Genomic DNA, 16791 nt, shown 5'->3' with positions numbered 1-16791 from the left:
TCGTGCGGAGTTTGGTGCTCACCGCGCTCAGACTGCTAATGTATCATCACACGTCATCGTGATTAAGCGAAAGAAGAATCAAAACTATTCCACTGAATGCGGACACTTTACGCGTGTGCTTTTTCTGTCCTCGGCATATGACGTTAGTTAGGTAGGTTTGGACTGGGTACACTTGATGGTGTTTCGTCAACACCTCGAATATGCTTTTGATAAAAAGTGAATCTTCAAAGAAGCCTTTTTATATGTGTACCTATCACTTGGCAATTTCACAAGACCTTTGTGATACATAAATTCATTGTTTGCTGCGGCGAAGCAAGCAATTCCGGGAGTTTTCAAATCTAATCAAATTTATAAAATAGTACGGTTAAGCGCACGATTTTTGTTTACTATCCCATCTTACAAGTTTGAGTTATTGGATTCTTCAATCATTTTTTTTTCGCAACACTTCTCGATTAATTTTTTGTAAACAATGAAGTTGGCGTAGCTGGTAGCTCGCCCACGCATGCTAACACTACCATCACATAGGGGAAATTTTACCCTACCTGATAGTGGTGTTAGTATGCGTGGACGAGCTACCAGTTACGCCAAACCGACGATCAAATGCATTGTTTACAAAATCTGATACGTTCCTTCGAAAAAGTAATCGAGACTTGTCTCTATAGCAGAACAAAGCAGGCCTTTGCTGATCGAAAGAACCTTTCAACGCGGAACCATTGGCTCGCGCTCTTCGAGGGTTGATTTCACGCAGGGCAAAAAGTTGAGCCCAATAATCTTCAAATAGTTTTAAGCTCCATCGGTATATCGTATTGCTATGTACGCCAATCTCAGTGACTGCCAAATGGCGTATTGTGCAAAAAATCACCCGTAGTAGTCCTGAATCCTCGCATTCAAATTTATGCAAGCCATTTTCATTTTACTTCTCGCTGCTTCATTTTTGAATTATGAATTTTAACCTGATATTAGAAATTAGCGTACCGGTCACCTTTTGCAATTAGTGTAACGAATTCCAAAGGATTCCCAACACTGATAGGAGCCTGTCGATACTATTTCTACAACAATCAATTTAGTGTTGTGGGTAATGAATACTACGTGCGTTATAAACTGTAATATAAATATGCCGATATTCGTTTAAAAAAACACTGTTCACGGTTTTTGAACGAATATAAAAAAACCGGTTTCAAAGGTTATTTAACTGGTCCAGGGGGACCGGAGAGCAGTGGAGGAAAACTGAGAAGGGATGCAGTATGATCTTCATTGGCATTTTTGTCTCCCTCGCCAGTGCGATTGCTTCTGTCATACACCCAAACACCGAAGGAGTGTGTCTGGTTTGCTGTGGGAGACAACTTCGGAGCGTCTCAGTTTTTTTTTGGTTTGAGTTTCTTGTTATTTTTGGGACCCGACCCAAATATGCTGTTGAAAGAATAAGGCAAAGATTAACCTTGCTTAGGTTTCGTTTCGCCTTATACGACGTTTTAATTTTATCTTTCACAGATTCTAACATTTAAAAAAATGAATTTCTTGTTCACCCTTCTTCTTCCACCTTTGGCTGTTCTCCTTGATTTCCCTTCTGTGGTTTCTTGACTCCTTCGCTCCCTGGGATATGTTAGATTTTTAAGGAGATGAGAACCGAATTTATGAAAGAGAAAATATCTTTTTTGATTTGAATTTATTCAACACTCACAGGCGGTGCATGCCGCGAGAGAAGGGAATAAAATTAACGAAACTTTAATCGTATTTTTGTTTCGTTTCTCCATATTCTCAGTTCATTCGTTACAAACGATTTTAGTCTTTCTCTCACCATACACTAAAGCCGCAGGTTTTTTTTCATCAGTTTAAGAAACACAAACACGGCAGGGTGGGATGCTGCGAGAGAGACACATTCAGATATAAGATATCATTTGAATTTCCCATAAATATCAATATCCACCAGACACAGACCCGTCATTATGTTTCTTCCATAAGAGTTTTTGAACTTTATAATGAAAAGTCTAGCGATGGGAAAAAGAACAAGTAGAACACGAAGTAAATATTTTCATGGCTGGTTGTATACGGAATTTACGAGTTGATCTTTCACAATTTTCGAAAACCATCGCTCAGTTTTGCCGAGTCCAACGAGACAAAAACGAACACGACTCAGATCTAAGAAATCAATAGCCATCCCACTGTGGTTCAGATTTATTCAAAACCAGTCGGAATCTCTCTGGACGCGTAGTACCCGGTGATAAGAAGGCTTTGATCAAATGAATCACCTCAGCAACGGCCTAAACGACGACCGCGATGAACGCAGCGGCGCACAACGATCGCAGTAGGCGAATAAGAAAAAAAAGCGGCGGAAATTAAGCCGCGGAAATTTATGTTATAAAAAAGGCCCCGGAAAATTAAAATCTCGTAAATGTGTCCCATATCGATCGACGGAGAAGCGGAAAAAGAAGACCTATAGAGCTATAAAAATGACTACTTTACGATATTTCCCACCCGTACTCCATTCTCATCTCTTTTCTAAACGATCTATCTACCGTCGTCGTGCAACGGAAAGGAAACAAGAAAAAATATGGCACAATTGAGCAGTATATCTTTGAGATTATATCAAATTTTAAGTACGTAAAGTAAGACATGAACTTCCTAACTCATACTGGTTTGGTAAAACCTCATGATTTGAAAAAAAAACTGAAAATTTTCAACAGACTATTCAATACTCATTTTTAAGATATATGGACTCGGTAGAAAGAGAAATATTTCTTTGTTAATAATATAAAAACAATCACATAACATTTCGAGAAACCTAACAATATGTGATGGAGGTATTTCTGCAAACTTATTAGATTTTGTAATAATGTTCACTTGCACTGAATAGGTCCTAAACTGATCAACCAGTTGATGGACCGCCCATGTTGGCTATAAATTTCAGACCTTTTTTCTACTGTGGAACACACCCCTCTTAGTTTATGTTAGACTCAACGTGGTGTGAAACAATTATCTTTAGACTATCTTTAGACAGTCTGGCATTGCTGGGTTGTGCACTGCAGACACGCAACGCCTCTCTGGACAGGAGATATTCAATGAAGATTCAGTGATAATTTAAATTTTATTAATACGATAAAAGGGATAATTATTACATTAGAAATAAATTAAACTTAAGCAAGCAATAGATGAATTACCGTTGGAAGTGAAAGTCCAAAAAGAACGTAAAACAGCTGGTCTTAATATAGCAACCGTCCCTTAATAATAGGCAAGACACACCTTTTTCTTTGTGTGCCTACTTCGCGTCCTACAAAGAAACGCAACCAGACATAAATATCTTCCTTTCTGGGCTTCGTACATTAAATGTTACAATTTAGTCAATTGGTGCACACCAGTTCTATCCCTCGTCATTTTTTTATTCTGTTTGCTTCGGATCGTCCATGCTAGTGGAAACCGGTCCCGCCAAACGAACAAAAAATGTGAATAACAAAAATTGCTAAAAACGAAGTTAAAACCAACCACCAAAAACAGGTTGCGGAAATCGTGCACTCCTTCCACCAAACAATTTTTCGGGAAGGTACACCGAACCGATAAAGCATTTTACGTATCATTTCTTTAATATATTCATACATAAAAACTGCTTAGTGTTCCTTTTTCTCTCTTCTACATGCCTACTTTCTTGCTTTTGGCTCTAGCTTTTGGAAGCCTTAGGTCGAGCATAATATTCTTTACTCATTCGTAGCGCTATTGGCGAAACTCATGACAAATTATGCTAATCAGCAGCGTTGATGAATTAATATATGCAAAGGGCACGTATTATTTTTACCTTTTCAGAGCAGACGCCTCCTTCCATCTTGTTCACTATTCAATTCGATTGGCCTTAGTTCACTATCTACGGCGAAAGTTTAGTTTTGGGGCTCAATGGGGACTTATATCATTACCAAACCCAAATACTAATGAAATGTGAACAACCACAACTGTAACTGCAAATGTGAACAACCACAACTGTAATTTGCAGGTACAGTTGTGGTTGTTCACATTTCATTAGTATTTGGGTTTGGTAATGGTGAGCCCCAAAACTAAACTTTCGCCGTAGATAGTGAACCAATCGAATTGAATAGTGAACAAGATGGAAGGAGGCGTCAAAATCGCTATTACAATGGTGATATATAAATGCATAACTTAGATTATGTGTGTAGTCGACTCTGTCTAAAGAAATGTAAATGATTTAATCTATATTTTGAGTTTCACTCTCCAAACAAAACAAGGGAAATGCTAGGGAAAAGAACCCCAACTATCAAATTAGTTAGGATGAAACAGATGAAAAATAGCAGCAATAATCTTTATTTACGACTGGAATTCACTCGCCGAAAAATACATAGGTACAAGCTTCAATCTGCAGACAGAAACACGACGCGACGAAGCGTTCATTCTGTTAAATAACGAATGTTAATTGGAACAACGAAGTGATTAGTACCGAAATTTGTAATAGTAAAATTAATTTACATTTTTATTTTCATGAAAATTGGTCTGTGAAAACTCCCTTCTCTTCTTTCTATTCTGAATTTTGGTTTTGAACCTCCCGCTATGTCTTTTTAGCTAAGCGTAGGGGACAAGAGAAACCGCACCTGTTCGTTGTTTGAAAAACGATGGCTTGGCAAAAGAAAGAAAAAAAAATGTTTTATTGATAAAGCAGATGCACTAGGTCCTATATTGACCGGAAGGCAGCAATATAAACTACACAGAATTCTAGTACCATTCTAGCCATCTTCGGCAGGTCGAAACAAGTGGCACAAGTTTTCGTATTTAATTCAATTAGAGAAATGAATACATTTGCTTACTGCATGTTGCGAGTTTTACGTAACACTGTAAACAAAGGCGGCTGGGAAGTTGTAAGGGTTGTAAAACTTTATGACACTCAGCGATCCATGCGCTCCACACTGTGCCATCCCAATGGGCCATGGGGAATCCTTCAGATCGGTAAGGCTAACGTTATTGTTGGAAATGACCATAAAAAGTGTAATTTAAATTCTCTCTGTCAAGGGCAATTAATTCGATCATTGGTTGCACTGCATCAGCGATAGTCGGTATTGCGTGTAGTCAGGAGTCAGGAAAAGCCTCAATACGTTGTATTCGTTGGTCGGGATGTTGTAGAGAGTCAAAAAACATAAAGCGAATTGTAAAAATAAAATTACTTACTTTTTCAAGTTCTAGGAGGTGAAACCGTAGCACTTGAATAGCTTGCACCATCTGAAAGAAGAAGAAATAAACAGCACATTAAATGATTGCCTTGTGAAATCTACAGACACTGTTAACTTGTAGAACTGTTGGTGATAATAATTCAATAAGCGCTAACCTTGACCTAATTTCCCCTTGAGCTACTGTAGATAATGAGATCTTCTTCTATGTTATCTACGACCTAATTGGATGTGAAAGGAGTATTCCCACTGCTACTACAGGAATCTCCAGAATAGTGCGGTGGGTAATGCAGTCCACGCATCTCTATTTATCAGCTGTTCTACAACAAATTGATCTAATCTTCTTTAGGTGACTAGTATATCGTTGATACTAATCACATACAAAAAATCACCTCAATTGGGTAAAAGCGATAAATAGAGGTGGACTGCATCACCCACGGGGGGATTGCTGTAATGTGGTCAAAGGATTTTGTTGAAATATAATATGTTCTAGCTAAAAATGCTCAAGGGAACCGAGAAAATTTCCTATCCTATGTTGTTTAAACAAGTTACATAACAATACTGACAGGCCTTATTTTTATTTTAACAAGTTGAAGATTCTACGATGATTTCAATATGCCTACAAACCCAAGTAATCTCCATCTTATTTCCTTCATCTACAACTTCCATATCAGTCATCAGATAGTGCCTCTTGAAAACAAACACAAAATCTCCAAGACGACGCGCTTGTAGTGGAGTGAACAAAATACAAAAAGAAAGATACTAAAAACATGCAATACTTACTAGTGAATCTACTTCGGGGTCCGCCACATAGTAGGGTTTTTCTTGCCGTATCTGCAGGTGCGCAACAAAGAGAAAAAAGAGAAAAGTCATTAATCAATCATAATTATAAGGTGTAATCAAATCCTCTTTCACGACGGGCGTGCAGAGTCTCTAGTTTTTTTTTCTGGCACTACTGTTAAGAGAAAGATAAAAGGCCAACCCTGCAGCGACAATGCCATGATGGGCGAAGGCGACTGGAAGAAGATCGATGCAACGTAGAGGTTTGATTGAAAAGATTAATAAGCGCATGCGTTCGTCACATCGTTTTGATCCAGTATCAAACAGCATGGAGTTAATTCTGCTCATTTTGGATGTTCATAGCTGTTCTAGTTGTTGATGCTGCTGATACTGTCTGGTTGGCTGGCAGAGAAAATCGTTTTCTGATTGACGCAGCATGATCCGCAATAGCTTGCTTGCATTATCGCTTAATCAAAACATTGAATCATAATTTCAATGCAGCTTAAATCCATCCAAAACAAACAATTGGAATGTGTAAATCCCTAGCTTCCATATGCTTCGTGAATTTTGTATTTTAATGTATGAACAACAACAATATTTATGGAATATCAGATTAAAATTCAAATGTCAATAATAAAGGTATTATCGAAGACCGACGTGTTTTGTTTCCGTTGCTGCTTTTCTATCGCGAATTTAATGAAGATCACTGTGGAAGCCTTATTTTTGATAAATATCATGTTCATCTCGAAATTTCAAGAGCGCAAATATCAACTCTCACAAAACATACAACAAGGAAACTTAAACTTCACGTTTGCTGCATGGAGTTCCAATTTCATGAGCGATGTAGCGAGATTTATACTCTAGAAAACGTTAAGTGATAGGGCATATCAGCCATCTTTGGAATCTTCAAGCAATAAACTTAACGGAATTTTTTGGTGAAAATTCGGTGCGGAAAAAAAAACGTTAAATTCCTTTTGGAAATCTGTGAACTTTACATAATCGGGTGCAGTGAAACGGACTAAAATTGGATTTCAACCGATCCCATGGAACTCCGATAGGACATACTGGATGTTTGCCTGCTGCTAAAACTTTTAAATGTGCGATGGAATTGGTTGGAGCGGAGCCCAACCAGCCCAACGATGAAACATTGACGGGATTTCAAGCCCAAACGACGAAGAAGACCCGTAAGATGATAGAAGAAATATGCTACAAACAATAGCTTTGGTGAGATCATTTCATATTATTATCAATATTCATATTAAGACAACCAAGGACACCGCAAGGTTTTTTTTATTCAGGTAGCATGAACACAATTCACGTATCAATTTGATGCATGGTGGGATTAGAGGGAAAACAATGATTGATTTATCCTCGCTAAACAGAGAAAGTCGATTAAAGGGTTAGGCCACTACATGTAGCGGGTTAAAAAAATTGATTTTTTTCTTGGTCTTGATAGTTTAGATAGAGTCTAAAAATACGGGACAGTTGGTTTTATACCAGGTAACACAAATTTATCGAGGGAATTGATAATTCAAATAATGGTACCAAAATAAATATGATAGCCTATGTTGGCAAGTTGATTAATTTTGGTTTCCTCCCTAGATATTCTACTTGTTTAGTACTGAGCTTTGTATCAAATTAGTTAATTTAACGGACGTATCAATCATTTCAAGATTTCGCGACCGTACCGAACAAATTCTAAACTACATAAGCTCAAAAAACATTTGGCAAGCTCTACCAAATTGCGAATCACTTCTGCGTAAAAGCTCCGTAGACGTAGGCGAGTTGAATCCGACCGCCGCGAAAAGTTAAACATGCATCAATATCACTTAAGGAAAGATCGATTTTACAGTCTCGTAGGGCTTAGTTCATAGATTAACAAACTGGAGCAGGTTTTTTAATATAAAATTACACGTTTAACGATCAGTAATTCAATTAATTAAAGTTCATGTAAGTTTATGCTTTCCGTTGGAAACTCAATTAATGTCAATTGAAGTATTCATTGTTCAAAAACACAGATGCATGTCAAGTTCAATGCAAATTAATGGAGTTGTATTGTTGTATTGCTACATATATGTTTCAACTAACCCTAGAATCTGCCAAAAGTAAATTTACAAAAAAAAATGCCTGTGTGATTTACATCAAAGATGAATTTTGAATAAGGAGCTCCCTTAGCTCAGTCGATTAAGGCACAGCTATAAAGCAAGACCATGCTGGAGGCGGCAGGTTTCGATTCCTGGTACGGACAACGAATTTTTCGATTTGGAAACTTTCTGAGCCTGGGCTCTAGGCCCAAGGAAAAGGCTTAGCAGCTCTCAAACTGTGGATGTGCTAACACTAAGTTGAGTTGAGAGTGGGCGTAAAAGTCCCAGTAAGGGCGTATTGAAAGCCAAAAAGAAGATGAATTACGTCACGTGTAAAATAGTAATTTTTAAGTATGTGAGTACAGCGGCGCCAGTGGTGTAGTGGTAAGTATTAGTGATTGACTCTCACCCCAGCAGGCCTGGGTTCAACCCCAGGCGGTGTCGGTGGGATGTTCTGAGGCATAACATCTCTGATCACGCCCTTTCTTCAGAAGGGAAGTAAAGCCGTTTGTCCCCGGTTCATGAGTTGATGGGTCGATAGGTAGGGTCAAGGTGTGGGAGGTGCCTCCCTTGCGTCGGTAGCATTGGTGCTCAGCACGGAAAAAAGATCGACGGAAAACAAATCATGGAAAAAAAGTATGTGGGTTGGTTTCGAGGATTTTAGTGTAATCAATAAAATCTGCGCTTCTAGTGTAGACCGCACTCCTGCACCAACGCCTCTGAAATCAACTTTTGGAAAATGAAGTACTACAAAAAATCTGGAATGGATGATTATTGTTCTCCTCTTTCTTCTCTCAATATACCGAAGTAACAGTTTTGGTTTTATGAGAGTATTGTAGACCGTTATTCAGACTTGTAGAATGCTTTAAAAGTTTAATAAAACTTGCAATGTTGCTTGGGTACTATTCTTTTAAGCACTTCCTACTCGGAAATATCAACCTCTTTGTGTTGCGTTACGAATTCAGAAGATTTTCATAAGAAATGTACTGCATTTTTAATGTCTCACCACATGTACAGATTCTGTAAGGTGGTCGTAGGAAGGCTTTTTAAACATATATATTTTTTTAATTTAATGTTAGCTAGCTTTTCGAACATAGTGTATTTAAGCTTGTGAAGGTTTTATACGAAAATATTCATTCTGGACAAACTTGCCTGAACGCTACATTTCATTATAAGATCTGTAACTACATTTTTTTTAATGAAATACAGCTGTGATTCACTCGCTAGTTAGGTGCTCGCTAGTTGGACCATGGTTCAACTAAAAAGCAACTGTATTTCAAAACTTCATGTCAAATTGAATCTTCTTCAAGGAATGAGCAAACGCATTTTTTTACGTTCTACAAGAAAACAGAAAATAAACTGACGCCCACCAATACATTTTCTTTCATTCACTGTAATTAAGTCCGCTTTCCGGGATTTTTTAACAACGACAACAAACGATGCGCATACCACTGAATAAATTGTAGTCATGTGATGTGCCAGTTGACCCAACTAGCGAATCGAATTAGTTGGTTGGGTCGAGGTGGTGGCCCAACCGGCTTCTACATGCCACGAAAATTGATGTTCAAATAATAATAAATTCAAAGAACTGTTCATATAGTTGTAATTAAAGTTAACATAAAACTTATTCTGTACATTTAAAATTTTGGGCATTATTTTCGGAAGAAGCAAGACAAAAAAACAATATTCAAATGATTTTATTACCGTCACCTTGTACGCTACGTCGTGCAAACATGAACACAAACGTCCTTGTGTCTTCGATTTCAGCACCAATGCTCGGTCCTATTAGATTACCCAGAAATAATAAACGGTTAATTAGAGTGTTTATGTGCGCGTGCGATCTCCTGAGAGAACACGTGACAACTGTCAAAAACACTTTCGTCCGTTTGTGAGAATCGTAAATTTTATACAGGGGTTGCCAAAGATCGACAAAAAAGAGAGATCTCTCCCTTTTCCGTATCATCCCGTGCAGAATAATTATACCGGAGCGCTAACCTACCATTAAACCGTTCCAGAGGTTTATAGCCATGTTATTACCAAATCTACACAAAATAAACATATTTCCATGGCAGACGCTGTGGCCATCGCTTCACTTTTGTTTCAACCTATCGATCATTATAAAAATATAAAAAAAACAGGCGATGTGCGCGATTGGACTGAAGGTTGCGTTGAAGTTATGATTGAATGATGATCAGTCATTATGGCCACTCGCAAGGCCCTATTATAGCTGAAGAATTCCGAAGCTATGCTGATGCGCTCTGCCATATTATAATATTCTTCTTTTTGAATTGTTCAGCTCAGTTAGCGGAAGACAACCAAATCAAAGAGGTTTCATTTTTACTGACTGATGACGAGAGGAAGAGAGAAAATGCCACGCGTTGAATGGACCAGAAAGAGAAGCCAACGAAAACAACTCTCTTGAGATAATTTATGGTTGTTGTTGATAAATATTGTAAAATCTGCTAAAAATCGTTATAATTTATGGTTTACTTTAATTTTTTGTTTGCACCAGAAGGGTCTGATGCTAAATCCCGAGACAGTTTGACTGACAGATGTATCTCTTTCATCACTGTGAGGCTAGTGGTTTATGATATTCAAGTCAAATTCAATGAAAAAAGTCGTATTCTAGCGTGATCGTGTGAAAATGATAACTTAGATGATTACAATTCAATCCTACACCGGAGGAAACTTGATTTGTTTTCCGTCGATCTTGTTTTCCGTGCTGAGCACCAATGCTACCGACACCAGGGAGGCAGCTACCACACCCTACCTATCGACCCATAAACTCAAGGACCGGGGACCAAAAGCTATACTTCCCTTCCGAAGGAAGGCGTGATCAGAGATGTTATGCCTCAGAGGCAATCACGCTTACCACTACACCATTGGCGCCGCTAGGAGGAAACTACGTTATTGATTATAATTAATGGCGAAAACGGATGAAAACAACTAAGAAGAGCTAGTCTAAGAAACACAAACATAAAATTTGATTTGACTTCCTCGAAGGTGTTTCAACACATTTCCAAGGACGTTACAGTCACAAACTTTCTAACTGTGTTAGTACTACAAGATTATCGGTTTTCTAAGCTTAAGGAGAGCCATAAATAAAAGGTTTAACGGCAATATATTTTATGTCACAATAATTAACTTATTTTAGTTAGGGTCAAACCGTTAAAAGGGGTAAACAAAGATTTCTACCTCTCTATTTACGGTTGCAGAAATAAAAACACTGCTTAGATTACTGCTCATTTAGTTAGCAAAAACTGCCTTTTTTTGCAGAATGATTGATTTTTCTTTAAATCTACCCCAGTTCTCCAGGTCTTGAAGATAAGCTGTAAAAATCTTTTTCTATACAAAGAGAAAACAAAAACAAAACAAGAAAACTTCAGGATGTGTCCCAGCTCAAGAGTTTTAGCAACAAAGATCCCCTGCTACGTTTTCTATCTCATCTAACACGGTAGAGTATTCAATTTTAAAACCTTCAAATTGGATTTATGCTTGTCTACCCTCAGCAGTGCTTTCTTCTCACAACTTCAAATGCATCTACGAGAAGCATGGTCCATAAGGAAAAGAAAATCGTCTAGAATTTCAATTCTTGTGACTGAAAAATTCTTTTTTTCTCCCTTTTTCCGGTACCTTACAGCACATGCACAGTTGGGATAGAATGAATTCTCGCACAATTCCCAGTGTGGAATTTGTCCTTCCTTGTGCTCTTTTTCTATGTTGTAAAAACCGGGGGTCCCAAATCTTAGCCAGTATTCGAGAAAGAACTTTGAAAATTACAAACAAAGCAACAGACTGCGAGGTAGGTTCGGAGAAGTCACACCCGGCATAATCGTACACCCAGGATTAAAAGATATAGTTGCTTAGCCTCGGTAAACATATCGTTATGTTTCTACGCACCACAAATGGAACAAATTTTGCCATCATCTGTCAGCCCTTAGATTTACTGGTAAATTTATCGAAATACGTCAGCTGTGTTCAACCGCGACACCAGTTGAAATTCTTCTCCAGTTGATTACAACAAGTACCATCCAATACTTTGCAAGTTGATGTCTATATCAAAACTTAGCAACTTACTAACGCAGGATAAACGCGTCTTCGTCAGTTGTATAAATATTCCCGTCATGTGAGCCCCAATTTTTCCGTATCCAACAATTGAAAGGCCTCGTCAGCTTTTGTACACAGAAAAATAAAATTACGCAAAGATTGCGTTCCTTTAACTTACTTTTGAGCTCTCGCACTCTTTATTGTTGTCAAATAAGAATAAGCCACCAGTGATTATTTGAGGTATTCGCAAATTTGAGTCAATTGAACTTATTTTTTGGTAGAATAAAATTTGTGAGTAAGTAATGTTTAAGCCGTGGATAAATGCAAACTACTTTAAGCTGGTTTCTCAAAATTGGCTAATCGAACAAAAGAAAGGATATGGATGAAAGAACTTAATTTTAGATTATTTATTTCCTTTTAAACAAAACTTCTTGTGGTCTTTTCTCATGAATAAAAGCTCGTCTACGCATACCACCAACACAATCGCATAGGAGAAGCTTCCCTCTACCGGTTGTAGTGGATTTGCATATGTGAGGTCCGATTTACGAGAAAAGGCCGCAAGAAGTTTTGTTTACAACAGCTGATGAGGAATTTTCAATTGTTGATATTGATATATTCACAAATAAAACAATGATTTGATGCTTATAAAACGCTTTATGCCAAAATATGGTTGATAGAATATTAAAAATACGAAATATCAAACCATATATCACTGCTAATGTCACCTTAAGAAAAACGTTGAAACCCTCACATTGTTGGGAAAATTTTTAAATAAAAATATTGATTTCATTTATAGCTCTTAAAGAATGCTAACAAACTATGATACAATTTGCAATGATGCTTGGGTTATTTCCTCTTTACTGATTACGAGTGATTGAGCTACTTGAGTAAATAAATGCAGTGTGTCATGAAAATTTAAAAAAATCAGACCAAAACCATATACGCCAAAAAGTTATGATTGCTGAGATATTTTTTTTGTGTATAACGGCGCCGGTGGTGTAGTGGTAAGCGTGATTACCTCTCACCCCAGAAGGCCTGGGTTCAATCCCAGTCGGCGCCGCCGGGATGTTCTGAGGCATAACATCTCTGATCACGCCTTCCTTCGGATGGGAAGTAAAGCCGTTGGTCCCCGGTTCATGAGTTGATGGGTCGATAGGTAGGGTCCAGGTGTGGGAGCTGCCTTCCTGGCACGTCGGTAGCATTGGTGCTCAGCACGGAAAACAAGATCGACGGAAAAAACAAACCAAAGGAAAAAAAAAAAAATTGTGTACAAATAAGGCTGACGCGAATTTTAATTTTATCCTATGTCGCCCACACCCTTTAAAAACTTCAAAATATGGAAGGGACATATTATATGTTATATAATTTTGAAAGTAATACTTGCATCAGCTTAAGTATCTTAAAAAAAATTTACATCCATTGGTTAAAGCATTCTATTCAATTTTAGAATTTCTTTTCGATGTATTTTTTTCCTGATTCCTTGACTCCATTGGATTGATAATAATTATATTGCTGATTGCATCTGAAACTGGACTGTCCCAAAAATGCAATAAGTGTGATAGAAGTGCACATTTCCGTCAAACCGTTTTGATGTCTTGGGAGCACTTATTGCTTGCATCATAAGGAATAAGTGCACCGAAGACACCAAGACGATTAGATGTAAACTTGCAATTTTATCACACTTTTTAATAAGTGAAAACGCGCTTATTAGTCCAATTTGGTGTGAAATGCGCAATACCATATGTGGTCATCATTGTTACTGGAGCCAGAATTTATCATTTCCTAAATTGATGGGAAAATTTGGTGCCTGAAGATATGAAATAGACCCCAATTAGTGGTCCTTAGCACCTTGTCGAGTAACTCCTATCCGTACCTCCCAGCGGTGCTGACCTTGGTACGAGTAACCATGGGAAAGGTCGAGTAGCCAACCCCGGTGGGACCTTGATTGTATGTTAATAGGAAAAAAAAGGGGGGCTTCCCAAGTAACCAACAAGCCCGTTAATTCGCCTTTTTGCAATATAAGGCTAATATACAACTAATATAAAGCCTAGCATACCCTTTGTTAGTCGTGTATCAGCCTTATATTGCAAAAAGACGAATTAGCGGGCTTGTTGGTTGGGACGGCTCAAAACAGCATCTGTTCTCCATGTCAGAGGCAGCTGATCATCGTCCTCGTACAACGTGAGAATTTAAACAGAGCTGTGCACGATTATCCTCCGGTGAGACAAAGGGTTGACAAGGAGCACACAAAACAAGCAGCCCATAAAAAATAAAAGCCTGAATGGTAAAATTAGGTAAACATTGGCCACATCCGGGTCTATTACAGGTTGTTTAATTTATAATCCCAAATTCCACATCTAAAAATTTTCAGAACATTTAGGCTTTCTAAGGTTAGACACTCGCCAAACTCCTCCTCATTCTGAGGTTTCTACGTTGTTTATGAACATCCCCTTGATCAAATCGATGTAGTTGCTGATGATCACCGATAATGACACCACCAGATAAATTCAAAGACGCATTCTGGCACGGTATCGTGATTATTTTAAACTCCGAAAAACGCTTCGGTCGAATAAAGATCGCTGCCGGACGACGATGATTATTTACGAAATGCTTCTAAGACCGGTAGTCCTTTACGACCACGATACCAGCTCAATGACATTATCGCCTAGGCAACAATTCATAGTGGACCCAAAACATTTAAACAAATTATTTGTACCGGGAACTCTGTCAAACTCTGTTTTTGGTATAGGCAGTGGGATGTGGAGGACCATCACAACCTTGGTGTTTTCGTATGGAAGGTATTTCCTACCATCTACGGTGGAGTGCAGAAAAGAAAACGGAACTTACACCCAACCGGGAAATGTAAGATTCAATTTTAGATTTGCAAGAAAAAATGCAAAATTTAGAATGTTTCACGACATAAACAGATTCTGTAATGTGGTCGCCGGAAGGTTTTTAAAATAATTTTGTAATTTTTATGTCTAAAAATCTGAATTTTACTGGTAATGTAAACATCTATGCGTGTAAATTTGTATTTCTTATCACGCAAACTTATAACTTGTAAAAATATTGCATCAAATATTTGTAATATTTCATTAAATGTCTCATAACTTTATATTATCTATAATATAATATTGTATGACATATGACGCTCCATTTATGTGCATCATATTGAATAGAAATTTACACTACTTTTTCTAACTGTGTAGTTTATTATCCGAACAAAGTTTGTTTCCTCAGCTGCATTTGTTCTAGTAAGTTATCTCGAAAAGGTTTTATTCAAGAATATGCATTTTGAAAAAAAAAACTTGTACGCTGCAGTCCATTAAAAGAACTGCCATTACATTTGTTGTATGAAATATATGCAGAGGACGTAATAAATCCAACCTTATATTGGATGCAAGTGAAATTTTATTTGCGTGTAGAGAAGGCGATTAAACCGCGAGTTATACCAGCTGCAATAGAGCCACAGCCGAAGGGGCCTCATAGCCTAGTCAGTAAAGGCACGGTATTACCAAGCCGGAGGCGGCGGGTTCGATTCCCGGTCCGGTCGAGGGAATCTTTCGGGTTGGAAATTTTCTCGACTTCCCTGGGCATATAGTATCATTGTGCTTGCCATACAATATACAAATTCATTGGTATTGGCATCGAAAGCTCTTAATTAATAACTGTGGAAGTGCATTTAGAACACTAAGTTGAGAGCACGCAATAAGCTAATATGCGCTAAGCAATAAGCTTGAAATGCGAACAAGAAGAAGAAGAATAGAGCCACAGCATTATCCACACCGTATCAATCCAGCAACTATGGTAGACTGGGCACGTCGTAAGAATGCCGGTCGACAGCCCGATGAAAATTGTGCAGGCGATACGAAGCCATTGATCGAGTGTAATATAGAAGACTTCTATGAACAGTAACTGACAACCAGGCCCTGAATGATATGGTATGTATGCTAAATGTATCTGAGAAAAATTTCTTTGGGACCAGATTGTATATTTGACGTTGTAGAAACATATGACAAAAGTCTAGGACAAGGGTGCAAATGATCAGTTCCCAAGTAACAATCTAAATGCTTGGAAGATTTATTCTTATTTTATCATTGTTTTATCGTAGCATCCTTTGCAGCCTGTGTTTGTATTACGGTTTTGTGTGCTTGTCATAAAATCAGGCCGTCAAGTCGTCTATAAAACTGTTTTATGACTACTTAATTAAAACTCAGACTTCATAGTTTTAACGGTAACTGTAAGGTGGTTCTGTATCACTACTTATAACTGCAGAATAAAACCAAAACAAAACATACAATTATGTTTTATGTCATACTTTTTATAACCGATATAAAACTTGAAGCAGTCTTAGACCTTCACTAAAGCCTCATTACAACTATCGACTTTATCAGAGGCCTAAGATTCACATATAAATACTACAACAATAACAAAAAACACTCTAAAAATTGTTACCAATATAAAAAAAAACAAATCTATTCAGATACATGAAATGAAAACCCCTTCAGTGCTTTTGAACACGATGAAGATGAGACGATCGCCAATATGAAACTCCTACAGTTATGGGCTCCCTCATATAACATAAGGCACAGTGCGGTGAAGGAGCTCTTAAAATATTCAACAAGCGGCTTTCCGATACACTTCCGAAAGATCCACGAACCATTCTTCAAACAACGCAGACAGTTTCACTAAATCCGGTTGGAGATGGCCAGTATTGGCAT

General features: G+C 37.8%; 1 protein-coding gene across 1 annotated transcript in view; it reads right to left on the bottom strand.

Moving 5' to 3' along the window:
* LOC135716241 (homeobox protein homothorax-like) overlaps positions 1-16791 on the bottom strand; it is a 33525-nt gene that overhangs the window by 6215 nt on the left and 10519 nt on the right. Inside the window, exons 3-4 of the mRNA XM_065238925.1 lie at positions 5943-5993; positions 5161-5211 (exon numbers count right to left, since the gene is read on the bottom strand). Of these exons, the coding sequence (XP_065094997.1) occupies positions 5161-5211; positions 5943-5993 (102 nt within the window). The remainder of the gene's footprint in view (positions 1-5160; positions 5212-5942; positions 5994-16791) is intronic.

The sequence above is a fragment of the Ochlerotatus camptorhynchus genome, unplaced genomic scaffold (assembly GCF_037179485.1).
Source record: "Ochlerotatus camptorhynchus isolate MF236.1 unplaced genomic scaffold, CSIRO-AGI_Acam_v1.1 ptg001173l, whole genome shotgun sequence".
NCBI classification, from domain to species: domain Eukaryota; kingdom Metazoa; phylum Arthropoda; class Insecta; order Diptera; family Culicidae; genus Ochlerotatus; species Ochlerotatus camptorhynchus.
The sequence above is the reverse complement of the archived record's forward strand: the minus strand, read 5'-3'. Positions and strand labels throughout refer to the sequence as shown.